At 41.5% G+C, this 22,719-nt stretch overlaps 1 protein-coding gene across 9 annotated transcripts in view; it reads left to right on the top strand.

Annotated features, from left to right (window-relative positions):
• The window catches only part of Mgat1 (alpha-1,3-mannosyl-glycoprotein 2-beta-N-acetylglucosaminyltransferase), a 15,357-nt gene extending 6,919 nt beyond the window's left edge, over positions 1 to 8,438 (top strand). For 7 of the 9 annotated variants that reach the window (XM_010610509.3, XM_010610506.3, XM_010610513.3 and 4 more), the window contains one exon: positions 6,341 to 8,438. In XM_010610509.3, the coding sequence (XP_010608811.1) occupies positions 6,458 to 7,801 (1,344 nt within the window). In that variant the 5' untranslated portion in view covers positions 6,341 to 6,457 and the 3' untranslated portion in view covers positions 7,802 to 8,438. Of the gene's footprint in view, positions 1 to 817; positions 945 to 6,340 lie in introns of all 9 variants that reach the window. The other 2 variants (XM_010610510.3, XM_010610504.3) reach the window with 1 other exon arrangement.
• The last annotated feature ends 14,281 nt before the right edge of the window (positions 8,439 to 22,719 follow it).

The raw sequence follows: 22,719 nt of genomic DNA, 5'->3' as shown, positions 1-22,719 counted from the left end.
CCGTGGGAAGGGACGTGAGATGAGGAAGAGGGAGGCCCCTGGGTGCTCTACGTGCTCGGGGGAGCGGGTCCGAGCCCCTTGTGTCTCGCGACAGCCCCGAGGGAGTGGGGAGCCCGCTGGGTGCTGTTTAGTAGCTGCCCGGGAAGATCAGGTCCGAGCTGCGCGTAAGTCCTCTCTGAGCCGGGAAGTGGAACTCCCAGTTCTGCTTTTGGAATCCCCGGCCTCCAGCTGTTGCTAGAGGGTAGACTTACCGGGTGGGGATGCTGTTGTGAAACTCGGCCGCGGGGCATCTGTGGGTGTGGGGCAGGGAGGAGATCGGGGTTGCTACAGGTGGTGGCGGAACTGTAAAGGGAAGGGGCCGTTTGCCCCCAAACCTCTCTCACAGCATCCTTTCACGCAAGTTACGAGGGCTTGTTTTTTTTTGTTGTTTTTTTTTTTTTTTTTTTTTCAGCCATGCTGTAAGGAAAAATTGACTCACTCTTGAAATATGTAAATTGGCAAGAAAATTTTTTTCCTACCTGTTTGCTAATGTGTGCAGGATGGAGCAGACGGACTAGCTGGTCTCACCTGTGTCTCCATGGAGGCGTGAGCTCAAGGGTGAAGTTTCACGTTGCTCTCTGATGTAGTCAGTCTTTGCTTTAGATTTAGAGCATCGCTGGCTGAGATGTTTAGTTTTATTTTCTGTCATTTTAAATACTTTTCACACTGAGAACCTTTGATCTTAGATGCTCAGGGTCTTCCTCCCATCTCAGATCACTGATGCCTGATTGAAACCTTTGAGACCATCTGGATTTTTATTTCCTGTTTTAACTTTCAGAAAAAGTACTGCAATGCGTTGAACATTGGTGGCCTATGTGACAGTTAAACTTATTTCCTGTTTGGGGCACTGGAGAAATCACCAGAGATGTTCCTGGCCAACTCTAGATAAGGAAACTGAAGTACAAGTGAGTCAGACTTGTCTGAGAGGTTACTTGGCTTGCAGGTGCTGGATTGCCTGAATTTCCAGCATCATGTTGTTTGCTGTACTAGCACTCCTTCCCCCATGAATAAACCACATCCCATCCTTCCTACATCTTATTCTCTAAGCCTTTGAATTATTTAATTTATCTTCTCTGACTCCCTTTCATTTCTTCCATCCTGCTGAAATTATGGAGCCTGGTACAAGATACAAGAGTATAATAGTGAACAAGAAAGTAATTCATTTAGATATCCATTATCTGTGATGTGTTCAGTGCTTTCTGCATTTTTAGAGCAGTACTTTTTTTTTAAACATACTAAGCAAGGCAGAGATAGAAGGGAAAGTTTGTCATATTCCCTCCACTTCTATATTTAATTTCAAACTAGATATGACTTTACTCTTGCTCATGATTGGAAGTTAACTATTTGGTGACCACTTGCTGTTTCAGTAAAATGTTTTGCCGGAGAGAGGGGACAAATCAGGAATGTTAGAAAGGAATCTGTTCTTAGGCTGTCCTTACAATGAATAAACTGCGTGAATCCCATAGGGATTAGTAGGACTAGCTCAGAACTACATGAGTTTTGCCTGAAGGTTTTATATACCAAAAAGACTCACTGCACATCTCCCACCATGGTGCACGTAGTGGTGTGCATCGGCTCTCTTACTTCCCTAAAGGTGTTCTGAAAATCAGAGTTAGATGTCCAGTCCCTGTGGTAGGCTTCCAAGAGCAAGTATCTTAAGAGCACCAGGTCAGAACTGTATTGCCTTATATGAACTAGTCTTGCAACTCACAAAAGGGTGTTATGGTTGTAGTCTTGTGAAGTGAGCCTTTGAGATTGTGTGCGTGGCTTGCCGATCAGGCTGTGGGTAGCATTTAGAATGAGCGACTAGCTGGATCAAAAATATGAAAATGTACAGGTGTACTTAATGGGAAAATCTGCCATCTGAGGCGAGTGTGAGGTCTCGGGTTCATGGCTGGAGATGAAGTTCTAAAGAATTTAAGTCAGTGTCTTGTAAAGGCCCTTAAAAATTGTGAGGAGTTTGAGTTTTGTTTTTTTTTTAATGTGGTCATTGGTAGCCTGATTTGTAAGACAGGTTAATGCTGTGATCGGGTGAGTACTTCAGGAGAATACTCTATGCTATTGAGAAAGTTGTTCAGAGAGAAGCTGTAGGCAAATCAGCTGGGAAGCTACATCAAGAGTTCAGACTTAATACAGTATTTCATAATAAGGACAGGGGTAAGGTTAAAGGATTTGCGGGCATGAAATAGGATCCTGGAAGTGAATGAGTGATTCTCTTCCATTTTTATAATCTGAAATTTTGGGGCTAGATGATTGAGAATTTAGAATTTTTTGTATTTTAAAACAATTCTGGTATATTTGCTGTGTGTTACGAGGTCTGAAGCCATTCACTGTAATCCACCATGATTATTTCTATAGCAAAATATATGAGTAGACACACTAAGTAGGATAAATAAAGACTATAAATAACCTCACATTAGATCAGATCAGATTTTGCCAAAGTGAGATTTTATTACCAAATGAATTTAGCAAACTATTTTTCAGCACTTTTTTTATTTGGAATTACATTTGAGGGGTTGTGGATGTGTGGACCACACTAAAGCTGGTTTTTAGGTCACACACCCATCTGAGTGTTGGGGGTTCTAGCAAAGCAGCTGGGCAGAGCTGGTGGAGCCAGTCCCTTTCCTTGTACAGCTTTCAGCTGAGGGGATTTCACATACATTGAGCAAGTGGTTGCAGTGGCACTGATGATTTTGAAGGGGAGCTGGATTCATACTGTCCAGAGGCATTGAGGAAGATATCTTGGTAGTTACAAATTAGGGCTGTTAGATGATGAAAAGGAGGAGGAGCAGACGGGGCATGCAGTCACATGCAAAGGCCCTGGGGGTAGGGAGAGGACCAGAAGTGAGTCTAATAGAGTGGCTACCGTTTACTGTTGTCAAACCCCTTGTTCACAGCAACTCCATAAAGTATTCTGATTTCCATCTTTTATATCAGAAAATTACTACTCCTTGCCTTTGGGCTGTCTGGCTTGGCTTTGTGATTCCTGTACCTTTCTGGTGGTAGCCTGAGCAGTGCCTCCTGGAAGAATGGGTAATCTCTGCTGGCCGAGACCTGAGTTTGGCCATCCCCTGAACACAGTGAAGCACTCTGGTTTGTATAAGTGCATATTCTGTTAACTTATAAACAGAACTAAGGGTTCAACCCTGAGGAATATACAGATAAACAGCAGGAAAGCAGCACTAGGTCTTTCTGGAGAAACAGGTGGAGCCTGGGAATAGAATATGTTCTTTTATTGCAAGAGGAAATTTTTCTCTTGGAGAATTGATAGAAAATGCCATGGGAGGGAGAACAAAGGCACGAGGGCTAAGGTGGAGGCTGGGACTAGAATAGGGTAGCTTTTCCTGTGGATGATTCAGCCCCTCTATATGTTTGCAGACTAGAAAGAATCCATTTGGCTGAGGAGGTTATCTGAAGACTGCTTTTATTTGCATGGCTTGAAAAGTTAATAGAGAACTCTTCTAGGCCTCTTCAAGTGGGTGTGTTTCCTTAATTCTTAAGTCTAAAAAATGAAAAGTAAAGTACTTTTGAAAGGTGCACAAGTCATCTGAAGAGTAGAGAGGAGGTGATCTGTTGGAGTTTCACCACTTGTAGATCACAGATGGCTTATTGGTAAGTTAGAGACAGTCTGTTCATTATCCCTGAGGACAGTGTTTCATTTAATAAAGTTGAATCTCTTCTTTCCCTTTACCTAAAGCCACTTTTTTCTTGCTCAGTTATTTAGGAGGCAAGAGAGAAAGAATCCTGGCTATTAGAGTAGAAGGAAAGTTCCAACATTGTCCACAATCTGAGAGTGAAGAAGCTGGAAGTCTGTTTCTCTATTCTAGGCAACTGGTATATAGGTCCTGATAAAATAGGAACTTAATTACATAGTTTAGCAGAAATGGTCTTCAGGTTTCTGAGAAGACATGCTGTGCAACTGGGAGTGATTGATTTCTAGAGGGAGACGTGGTGGTGGACACAGGCAAGAATTAGGGTACTCTCCAGGAGGTAGACAGAAGCCAGGCCCCTTCAGACTCTTCAGGATAAGCTCTTTCTTACCAGATCTGTTAGATTGAGACCGCAAGGCTACAGATATTAGATCTAGAACCCAAGGTTGGGGCTAGAATAGAGAACTGGGCTGTAAGCCAGAGGGTAACTTACAGAGCAGTTGGCACTAAAGAGTACATACTTGAAGCTTTGGGATATGTACAGTTGAGACCAAAATTAAGAATGCTAGGAAGCCATGTGATTTGGAGTGGCAGCTGTCTGGGATTTAGAGGATGTTTTAGATCCTTTCAAGTAATGTAGCCTGGTAGTGTGGAGGGTTGTTGGGGCCATGCATTCTTTTTACTGACTGTGTTTCCTGGTCCCTTTCAAGACTGTAGCAGAGAGCAGGTGTGTGATGCATGTCATGAAACGATTAAGAAATTCAAGGCAAACATTAGCTCTTACGTGATCCATGTCCCCAGCTAGGACCATTTTGATGAGTGAAGCTATTCAGAGTCGTGGGCATGTCCCCATACTTTATTTTTAAAAATTGTATTTGAAAATAGTTTCAAACTTTAAAAGTGTTGCAAAAATAAAAATGTTTTAAGAAGTGGGTGTTCTCTTTACCGAGATATACTTGTTATCAACATCTTGTTCCATTTGTTCTCTCTGCTGCATGTATACATGCACACATGCACCCACATTTTTGTTCTTGACCATTTGATGGCATCGGTCATGGACCTTCTAAACACTTTAGTCTCTATTTTCCAAAATGGAATATTCTCTTATGTGATACAGGAATTATCAATCAGTTAATACCAAAACTTTAAACTACTTTCTGTTTTCCAGCTCTGTCACTTTACTTAGTAACATCTTTTTAGAAAGAGTCTTGTTGTGGTATAATTGACATACAATAAACTTCACATGTTTGAAAGGTGCAATTTAAATTTTTACGTGTACATCTGTGAAACTTTCTTCAATCAATATAACAAACATATACACACTCCCTAAAATTTCCATTTAATGCCCCTTATAATAATCTTATTTTTTATATTTAGATTTCTGATCCACTTCAGTGTTGTCCTTTTGTGAATAGATCTCACTGTAAGTTTTTCCAAATGGATATATAATTATAGTTCTATTAATACTAAGAGCTTACACCCAGGGATTTAGCTCAGTGGTTCTGCCGCCTGCCTCGCAAGCATGAGGACCCAAGTTGGATCCCTGGTACCAAAAATATAATAAGAGCTTCTTTTCCCCAGTATTGTAAATATCACACACTAGATTTCTGTGTGTAATTCATCCATTTCTGGAGTCTAACTTCTATTCCATTGGTTAGTTTATTTATTTACCTATACCAGTTTTAATTATAGAGGGTTTATAATTTGCATTATTTTTAAATTATTTTCTTAGTCTTGTGTGTTTTAGTTTTTTTATATGAACTTTAGTATCAGTTTGTCTAGATTTATAAAAAAATCATTTTATTGGAATTTTTGATGGTGCTGTACTGTCCTAAGAGAAAACGATATTGTAGTCTCCTTTTTTGTTTTTTAGGAGTTATAGTTTTATTTATATGGTTTTTGGAAGCTTCTTAAATTTTGTAAATATTTCATCATTTTCAGGCTTTTATAAATAGGTTTTCTCATCTTTTATATATTTATAAAGGCTGTTGAGTTTTGTATGTTTTTATATCCCACTCCCTTGCTCGATTCTTTATTTGGTTTAGTTTTATCTTTAATTGTCTTAGAGTTTTAGAGCGTACTTTTGCAGCATTAGCAGACAGAGATAGCTTCACTTTTTTTTCTGCCTTTAATTGTAGTCCAGTTGCATTGGCAGATACCTTCAACAGAATGTTAGTAGCCATGGAGTTCATGGGCAGCTGGCTTTACTCCTGATGTTCATGAGAATGCTTCCTTAATAAGAGGTGTGATATTTGATTTCTAAATCAGCAATTTAATTTGGGGAGTGGGAGATAAATGGTTCACCTCTCCCTCTTCCCCCAAAGCTGTGGATGATGGAAGTGAAATCTGTCAGGTTGGAAAGGGAAAGTTTGCCTTCTTTTGATCTCTCACTTCCACCAGCATCAACTCTACCTCCTGCTTAAACATGATTGCTTTTCTGAGGGCTAACACGTTCATTTTGGAGTATGGAAGCATGGCCTTCTAAGATTAGGGGAAGGGCAACTCTTCACTGAGAGGCCTCCAGTCAACCTCTGCTTCTTGCCTCTCTTACTTTCTCACCTGTTCCTACCCTCCACATTCCTATACCCCATGAAAGTGTGGAGCCATATGCCTTTATGATGACAGTTGGCTTTTCTCTCTTCTCTCTTTAGGTGCATGACTGCTTCCTAATCCCATAGGCCAGGGGAAGCATCTCTAGAATTGTGGTCAAGGCAACTCAGGGGCAGCCTCGAGCCCTCCCTTGCCTGCCCTCCCCGGTGGGGGCCAGAATGCTGAAGAAGCAATCTGCAGGGCTTGTGCTGTGGGGAGCTATCCTCTTTGTAGCCTGGAATGCCTTGCTGCTTCTCTTCTTCTGGACACGCCCAGCACCTGGCCGGCCACCTTTAGACAATGCTCTCAATGATGACCCTGCCAGTCTCACCCGAGAGGTGATCCGCCTAGCCCAGGATGCCGAGGTGGAGTTGGAGCGTCAGCGGGGGCTGTTGCAGGAGATCAGGGAGCACCATGCTCTGTGGAGTCAGCGGTGGAGGGTCCCCACTGTAGCTCCTCCTGCCCAGCCTCATGTGCCTGTGACCTCTTCTCCAGCTGTAATTCCCATCCTAGTCATTGCCTGTGACCGCAGCACTGTCCGCCGCTGTTTGGACAAGCTGCTGCATTATCGGCCTTCAGCTGAGCACTTCCCCATCATTGTCAGCCAGGACTGTGGACACGAGGAAACGGCCCAGGTCATTGCTTCCTATGGCAGTGCAATCACGCACATACGGCAGCCTGACCTGAGCAATATTGCCGTGCAACCGGACCACCGCAAGTTCCAGGGCTACTACAAGATCGCCAGGCACTATCACTGGGCACTGGGCCAGATCTTCCATGAGTTCAAGTTCCCTGCGGCTGTGGTGGTGGAGGATGATCTAGAAGTGGCACCAGACTTCTTTGAGTATTTCCAGGCCACTTACCCACTGCTAAGGAGTGACCCCTCTCTTTGGTGTGTGTCTGCCTGGAATGACAATGGCAAGGAACAGATGGTGGACTTGAGTAAGCCAGAGCTTCTCTATCGCACAGACTTTTTTCCTGGCCTGGGCTGGCTGCTCTTGGCTGAACTGTGGGCTGAACTGGAGCCCAAGTGGCCTAAGGCCTTCTGGGACGACTGGATGCGCCGACCTGAGCAACGGAAGGGGCGGGCCTGTGTGCGCCCTGAAATTTCAAGGACAATGACCTTTGGCCGAAAGGGTGTGAGCCACGGGCAGTTCTTTGACCAGCATCTCAAGTTCATAAAGCTGAACCAGCAGTTTGTGCCCTTCACTCAGCTGGACTTGTCGTACCTTCAGCAGGAGGCCTATGACCGTGATTTCCTTGCCCGAGTCTATGGTGCTCCTCAGCTACAGGTGGAAAAAGTGAGGACCAATGATCGAAAGGAGCTGGGAGAGGTGCGGGTGCAGTATACAGCTAGGGACAGTTTCAAGGCCTTTGCCAAGGCCCTGGGTGTCATGGATGACCTCAAGTCAGGTGTTCCCAGGGCTGGCTACCGAGGCATTGTCACCTTCCATTTCCGGGGCCGACGTGTCCATCTAGCGCCCCCACAGACCTGGGATGGCTATGATCCTAGTTGGAATTAGGAAAGCACCTGCCTTTCCCTCTGGGATCTCTTCCTTGCCATGTCATGAGCTAAGATGGGATTACAGTCTCTGGACTGTATAGTCCCGTCTGTGTTGCCCTGTTGGGTCCATTTATCTTTTTTTTTTTTTTGAGTAGCATTCAAGTGCACAGATGATAATAAAGTGAGGCTTATTCTCCCGTTCTCAAGGGAGTCAGAGAAGAACAGCCATTCTGAGGTGTGCTGGGAGATATTATGCAAGAAACCACTGTGTGGTAGGAGGAGACTTGGCCTTACTGGGGCCAAGGATGTCCATATCCTGAGGTTTTCCTATGGTCTGCAGAGAAGTTGGCAACTTGAGCTTTCTTAACTAAGCCTCTTTGATTTGGTTCTTCCAGCCAGGGCACGAGTCTCCTCCTATGTCTTTCCTCCTTTACCACCTTCCCCCAGTATGAGACTGTGTTATGGGAGAAGAGAATGTATTTGTGGCCAAAACAAGGCTAACAAGAGGGGTTTAATTGCAGGGACAAGGTAGAGTTGATAGGTTGTCAGGGTTTACTGTCTGCTGCCCTTCTGTCCTTATCACTGATCTCGTCTCAGCTCTTCTTTCTCTGCAGCCTAGCACTTCGTAGTTGAAGTTGAAAAGTGGAGGAAGAAAAGCAAGATCTCCTCCTTGGCTCATGCCCAGCTGTCAGGGGTAAGGTGGTGGGAGGAAAACCTTTACTCCACCACCCATTTCTTGCCTCAAAGAGCTACTATACCTGGACCCCCTTCTAAAAAAATTAGTCTCCTCTCTCTTTTAGGTGGATTCTGTGCTGGCTTGGCGGAAGACAAATGCGTTCCTTGTGTCCCTTTTTCCCCTGTGGTTTAGTGCACAGGCCCCTTCCTGAGGACTGTGGCTTCTAGTGGCCTTCTCAGTCTAAGAGTAGCTGAGATCAGGATAGCACTGGCCCTAGAACAGGTACTACATTCCCGTATCCTCACAGGCTAGGAGCAAATGGCAGGTTGGAGAGGGATTTGTGAGTTTTTATTGCCTGAACATGGAAGAAAGTGGAATCTACAGAATTATTTTCAAAAATAAAGGCTGAATTGTCTGAAAAGAATCTGTGTGTGTGTGTGTGTGTGTGTGTGTGTGTGGTGTATGTATCCTGGGAAAGGAGGTAAAGGGTAGGGCAAAACAGGGAAAGAAGGGAGAAAGTACAGTATGGGAAAGGCTCCACAGGTGAGAAGAAGTAGGCTAAATCGAAAGCAGATGACTGGGAAACAAGAACTGGATGGAAGGAAGCCCTAGGACAGTTGAGGAGGGGACCAGATAGGAAAGAGGCCAGGTTTGATGGTGGAGAGGAGATTCCGGGCTACATTCCTATAGCTGGGATATGAAGTCCTCAGCAGAAGGTAGGCATTGTGCAGGCCTGGCCTGGGAGAAAATCAGTGTCTGAAACCCTCTCAGTGAATGCTCTGTCTTGGGCACCCTCTGATGGCTCAGACAGTGTCTTAGTTACTTTTCTCGTTGTTGAGACAAAATACCTAACATCCTCAAGTTAAGAGAGGAAAGGTTTATTTGACTTAGAGTTCATAGAGGTTTCAGCCCATAGTTGACTGGCTCCAAGGCAGAGTGGCCTGTAATAGAGGGGCATCACAGAGGAGAACCAGTGCATTGCAAGCAAAGACAGCAAAAGCAACAAGAGGCCTTACCAACATCTTCCTGCCCCTTTTATCTAGACCTAGTGTGGGTAGCATTCACACACTTAATCCTGGTGTCCTTGAGCATACTATTGAACCATGAATCGCAGCATCACATACTAGATCCTGCCTTCTGAAAAAGCTCCACCTATGACTTCATGAGGTTTGGGGGTGGTGCACATTTAGACACAAACCATAACATTTTACCCTGGCCTCACCAAGGACTCATGCGTATTCCTTTATGCAAAAAAGCATTTTTAGTCTATCTCCAAGAGCTGCCAAAGTTCTAACAGTTTCAACATTGCTGAAAAGTCCAGTCTCTGAGATTGGAGGCGCGTTCTTAGCTACGAGGCCCTATGCAAATGAAGAGAAAGTTAAACAGTTCCAACATTCATTGACACAAGATAGACATAACCATTCCAAAAGGTACAAATGGCAGGGGTGGGCCAAAACAAGTCCAGAATCTATCAGGACAAACATTTAAGTCCTATAGTTCTGTGTGCAGCATCTAAGGCAATCTGACAACTCCAAAGGGCTTGGGTGGCTCTGCCCCTATGGCACTTCTGGTAGTGGTAGCTTCCGTGGCTTCTCTCTTGGGTCAGCTCTGCTCCCCCCTTGCAGTTTTTCTCAGAAGATCCAACTTCTGGGGCCTCCAGTGCACCTTTGGCTTCACACAGCTTCACATACTGACTGCCCTTTGCAGGGCATACTGCCTGTCCTCCCAGGCCTTCTGGAATCTGGGTGGAGGTCTTCCTGACCCCATGACCCTTGCATTCTGCATGCACCTATAATCAACCACATGAATGATGCCAAGGTCTACAGCCAGCCAAAGCAGTAGCCAGACTTTCCTCCGTTGGCTGGACAGATCAATTGCCTGGCTCACTAAGTGCTCTGAATTTAATCCCAAGGAGCAACTTCCCTAGGTCATTGCCATTCTTAAACATGGTACTCTCAGGCTCTCTTCTCAAAGTCTTTCACCTTTACAGTTTTGAGGCTGTAAAGAGTGGAGTCCTGCTGTTTTTTGTGATGTTCTCAGGTTGTCTTTTCTATTATCTTCTATAGTACTTGGCTTTTTGTAGCTAGTCTTTTCAGCCACTAATTTCTCCTCTGTTCCATCTTTGCAGGCTACAACTTAACTGAAGCTTCATTTCTGGATGACTTCAAAACACTAAATCATTCTGCTGGGCTCTTTGTTCTTGATTCTCAACATAAATCTGGCTAAAAGCCCCCAACAGTAGCCATGCCACCATCTCAACATTAGACTGCTTTGAAATTTCTTCTGCCAGATTAGTCTGCTGCTCTTAATCTCAGTCTTGGGCAAAGTCTCTAGAAAAGCAAAATGCAGACTAACTTTCTGCCAAGATACATAACACATCATCTGGAGTCCAACAGACATTGCAGTCCTTCCCAACAGAAACCTCCCAAGCCTGGTCTTTACTGGTAAGATTTCTGTCAGCCTTCTGATCTGAGCTCTGACCAGCATTTCCCACCAAGTACAGCTACAAGCATTCCAGCTTTACTTTTCCAGCCAGCCTCTCCAAACCTTTCCTAACTTCCCCTTCCCACAAGCCAGCCCCAAAAGATCTTAAACCACATGATTAGGTATAGTCATAGTAACAACTCCACTTCTCTGGTGCCAAATTCTTAGTTACTTTTCTCATTGCTGAACCTAAAACCCAACACGCACAAGTTAAAGGAGCAAAGGTTTATTTGACTTACAGTTTATAGAGGTTTCAGTCCGTAATTGGCTGGCTCCAGGGCACGGTGGCACATGGTAGAGGGGCATCACAGAGGAGAACCAGTTCATTTCAAGCAAAGACAGCAAAAGCAACAAGGGACCTTAACAGCATCTTCCTGCCCCTTTTATCCAGATTGCTTAGGGTGGGGAACATTTGTATGCTTAATCCTAGTGTTCTTGAGCATTGCACCATGAATCAATTCCAGCATCACACACTACATCCAGCCACCTCTGAAAGCCCCACCTGTAAGCACATAAGGCTTTGGGGGGACATCCAAATGGAAGACATAACAGGAAGCATTTCCTGATTATCTCCCCAAGTGAGGGGGACTGGGTACCTGGCAATAAGCTTTTAGATTTGACTGACCCCAGTGAGAATGCATTTTAAACTGACATATGAGGAGTACATGTAGAACACTCTAAATGTTACTTATATCACAGGTAATACCGTCTGGAAATTTCCATTTTCTGCCAATTCACTTAAAAAGACAAAGGTATTGCTTGTGACCCTCCAGCTTCATTTCATTAGTGGGTTTCAAAACTTTGGGGCTAAGTGACTGTTGAAACGGGAGCTTCAGACTCGATGGTGGTAAAGATCTCTGGGTGAGCCCTGTCTGGAAGGGAAGGGTTGACGTCATGGCCACTTGGGGAGCAGCCTGCTCCCCGCTGGCCACCCTGCTGGGCTCAAGAATGCATATTTAAACAAGGGAACCAGTGTTGCACATTTTAACTTTTTATTTTGGAGCTAATTTTGTTTTACTGCTCTCTCATGGATTATTTAATCTTACTTTTGGTCAAAAAGAGATGATCATTATGATTTAAAGTTGTAGAAACGGGCCCAGATGGGAGCCACATTGTTCCTAACAGAAATGAGCAGAGAAGTTTCGTTGCTCAAGACTTTGTATGTTTAGTTTAATGATTGGCCAAATGTTTTTTCTGAGTGCTCCATGAGTAATACTCTACTACCTTACTTCAGCCTCAGAGCAATCCTAGATTATAAGCACTATTTGCCTGTTTTAACGGTGAGGAAACACACATGGAGGTTAACTCACTCACGGTCACACAGAGGATTGTGGCAAAGCTGGAGTTTGAATGTAGCCCATGCAGTTGGCCATTCCATTCTAGTCTGCACTGCCTCCCAGTTCTCCTCCACAGCCTTACTTGTGTTCTCTGGCTTCTGGGCAACAGGTAGTGTTGGACTGTGAGGCCAAGCAGCTGGTGGTCTTCCCTGAGTGGGCTAGAGAGCTGTCCAGAAAAGACCAAGAAAGAAGAGAAGAATAGTGTGAGGCCCATTAGGGCCACAAGGATATTGCTATGACATCTTGGCTTCTCGGGTTTCTTCTGAAGTGAGTAGGATCTCTTGGTATTGTCTGTTTCGTTGCATGTCCCCAGAGAAGCCACATTCACTTAGTCAAGATGTCCTTGCCCTTCTCTCATGTGTGTAACAGTTGGATATATATTAAAAACCCTGATCCTCCTGTGGATACCCAAGGAAGTAGAAATGCCAAGTAGAAAAGTACTTTATCATTAAATGCTATAGAATTCGGCTTACCTCAAATTCAGAGATTTAAAGGTCATTCTATGATTACATCACTTCTGCCTTGATGATTCCGCTGCTGCATTTCTACATTTGTTTCTCCTTGTGATTATTTCTCCTTTGTCCATCTCCTGCTGTTCTTCCTCTCTCAGTGACTGATCACTCATGTCCCTGAGGACTTTAGGGTAGCTATTTCTGCCTTCCAAATGTATCCTTCCCTTCACAAGTCTTGCCTGTTCCTCTTCTCTCTTCCTCTCTTACTGAGGTTACTCAGTGAGCTCTCATTTGTGGAGTGCATCACCCTCAGTGCAGATAAATGTGTTGTGTTGGATTCTCTGCTAGGCCACCTCTTGAGCCTTCAGGGACTTCTCTATTAGAACCCTGCTCCTGTGGTCAGGACAGGAGGATGGAAGTCATTGCAACTGTTTGATATAACCATCACTTTTATTTGTTGTTCACTGTTTTTTCTTATGTATTCATTTTAGAAAATCAGAACAAATAATGTAAAATCCATAATTCAACACTTTTCATCTATGTTTACACCTTAGTTGTATATTTTACCAGACTTCTTTCTCACGCAAGTGAGTAGACAGAACACTTAGTAATTTACCCATAAAGTTATGTAAATGTTTACATAACATATATAGGTATATAACAAAATTTATCCTGTTATATATCTTTAACATGGGGTTTTAGATTTTCTTATGGGATCTCTGTAGAGCTAAGTGGTTTGCCACTGGAGGGACCCTTAAACTTCCATCTTTGCTCTCATCCACCCACCATATAGCCTAGGAAAGTCACAGGGAGGTGCTACTTAGAAGCAGAGATAGGAAGCTCTTGCTGGTAAGGGGACAAAGTTCATGTCTTCTATCCTGAGGCACAAAGACCAGGTCTGATGGTTGAGCACATGTACTCTGATGGGCCTGAGCTAAGCCCTGCACTGGGCTCACTGCCTACATACTATATCTGATTTCTGGGTCAGCCATTTTTCTTGCCCAAGCCTCTTCTGTAAAGTTAGAACAATCATACCTCCTTCTGAAATGGTAGTGAAGATTCTCTAGTATAATAGTTGTAAACTTATGGCATGTGTGTTTTTGTATTTTTCTTTTAAGATAAAAGATGTAAATGCATGAGATTTTTTTTTGTTTTGTTTTTTTCTAAATGAATTCAGGTTTAGTTGCAGTGTTGGCACTTTGTGATAAATAAGTGGGTTTGGGTTGCAGTTTTGGCCCTTGTCTCTAACAAGTTTGCCATTATGGGTCTAGTATGTTTAAGCAATGTGAACAGAGCCCTATGGAAATCTGTCTCCATTCGTCCTCTCTTCATGAGCTTTACATTGGTCTCCCCATACTTACTCCTTTCCCCACTCGCACAAATGTCTGAAGGGAGCAGAGAGGACATAATGGAGGTTGAGTGGAAAGGGAGGCCAGGCAGTCCTAGACTTCCTCCCACTGCCTCTGTTGGCTTACTTGAAGTCTGACTCTTTCTACTAAAACTGTGCGAATATTTGTCAGAATTAGATCCAGCTAGATGTAGCAGTAGGCAGTCAGAGGTAGGTGTCAGAGGACTGGGATGGTGGTTCCTGGAACCATCAGGGCCACAGATAGCCTATCCATCCCTCTCTCTTCTGCTTGAGGCTTCCGTTTTAGGTGTCACTGCTTGACTGCAGGAGCTCCAGCCATCATGCTTGCGTTTAAGTGGGAAGACAAGAAGGTCAAGCCACAGATTCTAGCTATCCTCCTCTTTCCTGAAAGTTCACAGATAGTACCTGGTCATAGTGTTCTGCCCTAAACTAGACTACACAGACACCCATGAGCTAACAAGGGTGGACAAGCAATGTTTCAGCTGAAGTGATTATTCTAAGATTTCTGTTACTGAGGAAGAAGAGTGTTTGGGCAAACACAGGGACCTCTCCCATACAGTGGGCTTGCAAAACCAAACTTTGAACAATAGCAGGGAGGATCTGGAGAACACAGAATGATGGAGACACTGAAAGGAGTACATTAGGAGCCCTGACCTGGAGAAGGGCAAAATTAAATCTAGTGAGCTGTGTGAGAAATGACAACCAAAATTCTTAAAGTCCACACACAGCCCCAGAAATGCTGACAAGGAAGATGGATCAGGGGAGTTAGTCTTCCATGTCGATGTTCTACCATTGTCAACACATAGCTCCCAGCTCCCAGGCCGTGGTACCCATATGCCAGCTATTAGGATGGAGGAAAGGAGAAGGGAAGGTAATTCTCACCTTTACAGAATGAAACCAATTACATCTCACTTCCCCTCTCAGTGTTCTAGGCAGAATTTAGTCTAGTTCCCGCAGTTGTAAGGGAAGTGGAAAATGGAGCATCAGTGTGCCAAGCATGCGTTCAACTAAACTTTCTCTTAGGAGGAAAGGGAAGGGTGATTAGAGAGGTGGCCTTCTCTGAATATACCTCAAAACCTGTCAGCCTTTCCTAGGAAATAATGTTTACTCTTCAGAGTTTCTATTTAAGAAAAAATACGGACCCTGGGAATAAGTGGTGAATGGCAAAGAGGCCTCACCAAGGGCCCTCCAGGCCTTCACTGAGGAAAGCAACCAGAGCACCCTGCTGTGGTTACAGCTACCTCAGTCCTGTGTGAAACTGCACCCCAAGCAAAGATGTATGAATTCTAAACAGGTCTGCTGTCATTCCAGCTTCTGGGAGGCTAAGTCAGGAAGAGCACAAGTTCAAAGCTAGCCTGGGCAAGTCAGCAATACTTTGTAACAAAAAAATTTTAAATAGCTGGGGATATAGGTTAGTGTGAAAATGTTGGGTCCAACCTCCAGTACCAAAACAAAATCAAATATGAGTAAAATAAAATAGGAATTTTTTTAAAAGGCCATAGAGGGGGTGGGGATTTAGCTCAGTGGCACCACACCCACCTCCCAAATGCAAGTCCTGAGTTCAATCCCTGGTGCCACACACACACACACATAAAAATTCAAAAAATAAAAATGTCATAGAAAGTATATCAGTATATTTAAGCATTTATATAAATGAAGTCTCTACAGTATTTCTAAAAACAATTCTTTTCTTTCACAAAATACTGGATACAATACTTAGAGGTTTATTTTGGTTCATAATTGTAGAGGTTCAAGTCTAAGAATGCGTGGCCCCATTCATTTAGACCCCTGGAGAATATGGCACGTTATGGAAGTGTATGTCACAGTGAGTGTTCACATAGCCCACCGGGAAGCAGAGAGAATGGGTCTTAGTCCTACAGTCCCCTTTGGAACTCTACCTGTAATGACCTCAGACCTTCCGTAAGGCCCATCATTACTTACAAATAGTGCCACCAAACCTCTAACATGGGCTTTTGGAGGAATTCAGTATCTAATAAAAGCAAACAGGGCTGTGACCTCTGCCTAGTTTGCTGGAAAACTTACCCTTGGAGTCTTGAGCTGCATGGAACTGCCATGCAAGAGTCTGACTACCCTGAGACTGCCTCAATGGAGAGGCAAAGTGGAATGGTGGGCAGCCAGCATTTTCTATCATCCATGTCAGTGGGGCCATCTTGGATATTCAGTCCTGTAGAGCCTTTAAATGATCACAGGCTCAGCCAACATCGGGCTGCAACTACATGGTATACCCTGGGCAACAATTGCCCAGCCAAGCCCTTCTAGAACTTCTAACCCACGAGTAGTGAGCAAAATAAATGGTTATTTTTAGCTGCTAGGTTTTGAGGTAGTTTGATAAGTGAAAATAATAACTAGACCTGTTGAATACTATGTTCTCTCATTGAAATGTAAGAAGATCTTATGTAATAAGAATGGAATGTTTGAATACAGACTGAAAGTAAAATTTTTTAACATGCCATTAATACTCAGAGATGCAGATTCTGTTGCCTAGGAAATTGTTTCTATTATTTAGGTAGAGATTGCCTTTGAATTAAAGGGCTTTTTAAAAAATTTTCCCAATGCTATTTTCAATTTTATAGTTGAAGTATTTTCCAAGTTTTATTCTGAAAGTTTTCAAGCCCACAGGGGAACTGGAAGACTAGTATTAAAAGGGCCCATATTCCTTCCACTGAGATGATGCAGCAGTTGTATTTTGCTTTATAGCAACACACACACACATACACACACACACACACACACACTTTTTATTTACCACTTGATATAAGATTGCAGAATGAGTGTTTTTATTCTTTTATTTCTTTTTTTCAGAACTGGGGATTGAACCTAGAGCCTCCGTGGTAAAACTACAACCACCACCATCCAAAAATATTTTTAAAATAACATTGTTTTCTTCACTTGCCTTGTACTGGGTTCAATCACCAGCACCAACAAAAGAGTTTTTCTAATTGTATGTATTTATTGTGTAACTATTCTACAATGTAGAATAAAGTAAAAGGAAAAAAAAGTAATTCATAGCCCTACTGTCCATGCTAACTATATTAGATTCTTGCCTTGCTGAGCAAGTTTCAAATCTGAATTTGGTTTTCACTAGGCAAGAGTGCCCTCTTCTGATGGCTGGGTGGATTGTTAGGTGATCTAGAGCACCAAGTAATCCCCAAAAAGCAAAAATAATCCAAACAAGGGAAATATAACTCCCAATATGCTAGATCCCCAAAACATAATTTTGTATTCTCTACAATCAAAGAATGAGTTCTAGGAACAATGGAGGCTAGAAGTAGGAAAAAGTTATTGAGAGAAAGAGTTTCTGTTTAAGAGAGACATAAGGGGGACTGGAAAGTGGAATGCCTGCCGACTCCACTTTTCAAAAGTGTTTCATAAATCAAAGCCATGAGGTGGGTGGGTACAAAGTGGGACAAAACTATAAGATTCAATGGAAAAATCACAAAGGGCATGATGTGGGACCAAACCATGTTCAACCAATAATATTACAAGTACAATCACCCAGGTAATATTGATTAAATGGGGATCAACTGGTAAAACAAGTTACCTATAATGAATTTCTGGAAAGGAAATGGGCTAGGGAGATTTTTTTAATCTATTTAGAAGTCAATTACTACTGTTCATCTCTAGGGGAAGTAGGTAAGTGCAATACGATTGTAGATAGGTAAGTTAATTTTCTTATAGGCAATTAGAAAGGGCTGCCCTCAAGGAGCCAACACAGCAAGGAGCCAACCTGGAGGGCAATCAAGACACATTTATTGAAGGCCAGAATTGTAAAAGGAGAAACTGTTATATCTTTGTATTTTGGGGGGATAAACAGCAGTAATTGATATTTTAAATAGGTGTTATTAGGATGGGGAATCAAGGTTTTAACCTAGCCTTTTTAGGAAATATATCTGACCCCCACTCCTATTGAAATTCTTTGTATATTTGTTATGTGACTTGTGGTTTTATTTGACCCCCATTTAATCAATATTACCTGGGTGACTATATTTGTAATCTTATTGGTTGGGCATGGTTTTGTCTCACTTCATGCCCACCTTGTAATTTTCCATTGGGTTTTATAGTTTTGTCCCACTTTGTACCCACCTCACCACATGGCTTGGCTGTATAAAATGTCTGAGAAATGGAGTGGGTGGGCAACCTACTTTCCAGTCTCCCTTTTATTTCTCTTATATGGAAGTTTTTTTTTCCCTCAATAGATTTTTTTTCCTACTCTTAACCTCTATTGTTCCTAAAATTCATTCTTTGGTTTTAGAGAACGCAAACTCACATTTTGGATATCTAGCAAGTTTAGGAGTTACATCTCTTCCCCCTATGTCATTTTGGACGTTCTGCTGAGATTACTGGTCAGAGGTAAGAGTTTTCTTTCACAGGTTCTAAGTTTGGCCTTTTTGCTTCATAGATTGGTCTTTTTCCTTCATAGGCTCTCATTTGTTTCATAGATTCTGTCTTTTGTTTCATAGATTCTGGCCTTTGTTTCAGTTTTTGTCTCAAAAGTGTCTTAATTTTGTGTGTTTTAAATGTTTGCAAATTTATTGTTTTTCTTTTGCATTCTGTTTTGTTAAAATTGGGTTTTATTCCTGTTCTTTATGCGTTGCATTTGCACTTAGTTGCTCCAAAATACTATAAAATGGGTGTATTATAAAATCATCTCAGATACAGTTCAGGCTTTTATCTGTTCCTTATAAAATCATAAACAGTGGTTACTCTGCCAGCTAGTAGTTTCCTTTAGGGCACCTGCCACTCTCAAAGCAGAGAACAGGTTTCTCCAGTTGCCCTCTGGTGAATCCCCACTCCCACTGATGTCACTGGTGGGTGGAACACTGACCTAATAGGCAGTTGGGTTCCTTTTGAAGACAGATCTCTGATTTCATGAAACTAGCAAAACTGAGGTGACAACTAGGGTGTCATGGTCAGGGCTACTCTCTAGCAGGAACCCAAAGGTCCCTCAGAAGAAACTAGCTCCTGACAGCCCATCCAGGTAATCAACAGAAAATCTCCACATCTTGTCCTATCTGGACTCCTCTGTGAGGTAAAGGGGAACGTTGTATGTGATTGTCACATATCCTCTGTCTCAGAGTGATCTAAAATGATTCCATCAGAGCCCTTTCTTTATCCTCCATTAAGAGTTGAGCTACAGATTTGGACTACTTTCTCTACTACTAGTAAGACAGATCTTTAAACAAATATAAAAAACAAATCTTTCATAGATCAAAGACTTCCAAACCTTCTCCCCACTCCTAGACATGGTCTTTATCATTTATGTGTATAGGGTGAAAATGCCTTTCTGATAGGTTATGAACTTTGAAAATTGACTGTAAATTTATAAAATGCTCTATGGTAATTTTTAGATGTTTAACAAGCTTCAGCTTTATTTAGACTTTCTCTCTGCTAGTGAGTTAAAAACTCCCCTTAAACTTTTCTCCAACTTGTTGAGAGTTCATTTGAGAATCCTCCCTGATAGTCAGGCTGCTTCTCCTTCCAAAGAGTCAAACTAAGACAACTCATAACAACTGTTTTGTCTTACACTAGAAAATAAAGGAAAAGAAATCAATAACTTCCATTTGTTTTTACATGCTAACTAAAATATAAGGCTGTTTTAATTAGCCTTTCTCTTGCTTCATGTGTGTGCATAAAAAGTTGATAAAGGTGCCTTTGCTATGTAGATTGTGGCTGCTAAAAAGACCTATGAGTTTCAAATAGTTAATAAATTTAAAATGTACCTTGAAAAAATAGCCTTGTCTTGCTACTAATAAAAGATGCCTAAAAGACTGGTTAAACAACAAAAATTCCTCAGAGCTTTCTCTACTCTAACACCCAGGGCAAAATCTCTGGAGGTGATCTATTTTACAGGAAAAGTGCCCTATTTTCCTCTTTCTCTTTCAAAAAACTGAAAATCAGTGGTTTAAATTTATTGCTTTGCTAACCGTACTTCTCTAAACATGATTATTATAGCTAAAGCCCATTATAATTTGTGCTTTGAGAGTACTTACTAAAATAAAGATATGAATTACCTGAAAAAGATAAGATCACACGCTGATAAGTAGAACAGTCCAGTTTTATTTTCTGGGTCTCTCTCTAGATGGTAGCTATCTACCCTGGCAAGAAGTAAACCTTGGAGGATGCCCTAGGGGGTACAAAATTCAAGCAGATACTTATGGGATACCATTTTTGTTTTTCTTGTTCCAGATTAAAAACTCCATATCTAAACCTCACACTCCTTTCAAATATATTGAAAAACAATTTAATATTTCTCTACACCTGTACATGGTGTACCTACCTCCTAAAGCCAAATACACACAAAAAATACTATGATGCTATCTCACAATTAAAATTATACTATAACAATAGTCACTGTCATCTTATGTTGAGGTTTTCTTTACATTAAAACAGTCTTGCTTATGTTCAAGTACAAATGTAATGAGAGACACTTCACCCTTAAGACAGTTAGTACCTTGAAGCCTGAGGCTATTCCTCACCCTTAAAAACCTATAAACAAAGTTTTCAAAACAATTTTAAACCTTTACCACCAGATGCTAAAGATTTAATATCTAAGCCAGCCATAATTAATCTCTATGAAGCTATATCCATCCTTAGCTAAGTTGTTCAGTCCCCTCAGAGATAATATCTCTTACCAAAAGTAAATGGAAAATATGAGACTACATGTGTTCATGTGTCTTTTTCTCAGTGATCTAAGACAGATTAAATGACACCTAATAAAGTCTTTAGATGACCCTGATAACTACATTGAGGTCTTTAAATGACTTACTCAGACCTATAGATTAGATTAAAAAGATGTAATATTGCTCTTAAATCAAATATTGTTTTTTTTGGGGGGGTACTGGTGATCGAACTTGGGTCCTTGTGCTTGTGAGGCAGGCAGTGGAACCACTGAGCTAAATCCCTAGCCCCAAATATTGGTTTTTAATGAGAGACAAATAATATTATATTTAAAGACAAATTTTATCCTAATTTTAAAAGCTCAAAAGACAGGCAGCCAGAAAAATAACTGGTTTCTACTAAAACACAAGCAGTTCCTTTACAAGACCTCTACTGGCCTGCCAATCAGATGAGATTATAATAAAAGTCATTTTCAGACATATAGTCTTAAAGGTCTAAAAAACATAAAAACTAAGACCTTTCATTATTTTAAATTGTCAACTATTTATCAAAATAAATAAAGACATCCCTAGATCCTAATTTGATAAAAAGAAAAACACTATGTTTTCCCCAAGTCAGTCTTGCCCCCATCAAAAGAGCTTTCTAGACAAGACACCTGTGTTCCGCTAAATTTTTTAACAGACAGAGATAATAATGTTTGTGATCTAAGATATAACTTTACAGCCTTGAGGTAAAATATGTAGGCTTTATTATATCTAAGAAAACCCAAACACTGGGGAAAGAAAGAATTAAACCAAATATTTTCTTTCAACATCCCAAGACCCACATCAGAGAGCTGCTCAACAGCCTATAGGATATTTACATCATAATTTAGATATAGATTCAAAATAATTTATTTTGTAAAAAGCCCTAAACAATATACTTAAAACACTTCCACTTTGTTTCAAGACGCGAAAAAGCAGCCATTTGAATTCTTTGATTTTTGGTTTAATTTTCTTCTTGGCAATGCAATTACAGCCCATCATAGCCTTTGTCTCTAGAGATATGTCTTGCTAAGGATTACAGATCCATTCTAAAAAAACTCCTGATATTAATTGTCCTTCTATACCTGATATGGTTAAAATTTAGTTCTTCTGCCTTACTTAAAGGCCCTCTTTTGTCCCTTCTGCACTGCACTGCCCCTAAAAAACAACAGTTCTTAATAATATTTAATTGAAGACACTTCCCTCCTCTGTGGCTGCTAAATTTTAAGATGAAGCTTCCAAAATGGTGAGATTACCCTCCCAAAACACCTCCAAAATAAAGTTAACCTTCACTTATTACTGGGCCATATAAAAAACTGGTCTAGGCTTAATCCCAAAACTCTTAAAGACTAAATATAAGTTTTAGTCCAAGTTTATCTGTCTTTCAGCCCTCAGATAAAATTTAAAAATAATAATTATTTTTAAAAAGCTAACCTGGATCTGGCCACTTATACCTCCAGTCTGGCGCCACTGACACTGGAAAGACAAAGTCTTAGATTAAACACAGAGCAAGAGAGATAGTCAGAGATGCCTTCTTTCTCTTTGTTTCTTTTCAAAATAAAAACAAGAGACATCTACAACACAGCAGGTTACAGCCTTGGCAGTTCTTCTTCCCTCACTACACAAAATTCATACTTGGCTCCAAAGAATGTCACCCAGTCTCTTCTACATACAAACCTGGCCTGAGTAGACCCCCACTGCAGAGAGTTAAAATTGTTTATAACAGTCTGTCCCTTTAGAGTAAACAGTCATATGTGACTATCAACAACCATGAGAAGCCTATGTAGCTGGGTATTCCAGCCAGATAAACTGTTAGTTTAAGGCCCATTTTAAAACTGTTTTTGCTTTCACAGGTATAAAATATGTTTATTCTTTTTTATTCTTATTACAAGTTATCTCTGTTAATCTGCAAAGTTCTGACTAGTCTTTTTATAATTATAAACCTAAAAATTATAAA

The sequence above is a fragment of the Fukomys damarensis genome, unplaced genomic scaffold (assembly GCF_012274545.1).
Source record: "Fukomys damarensis isolate Sample0158 unplaced genomic scaffold, DMR_v1.0_HiC HiC_scaffold_31, whole genome shotgun sequence".
NCBI lineage: Eukaryota > Metazoa > Chordata > Mammalia > Rodentia > Bathyergidae > Fukomys > Fukomys damarensis.
This window is presented reverse-complemented; position numbering and strand designations above follow the sequence as displayed.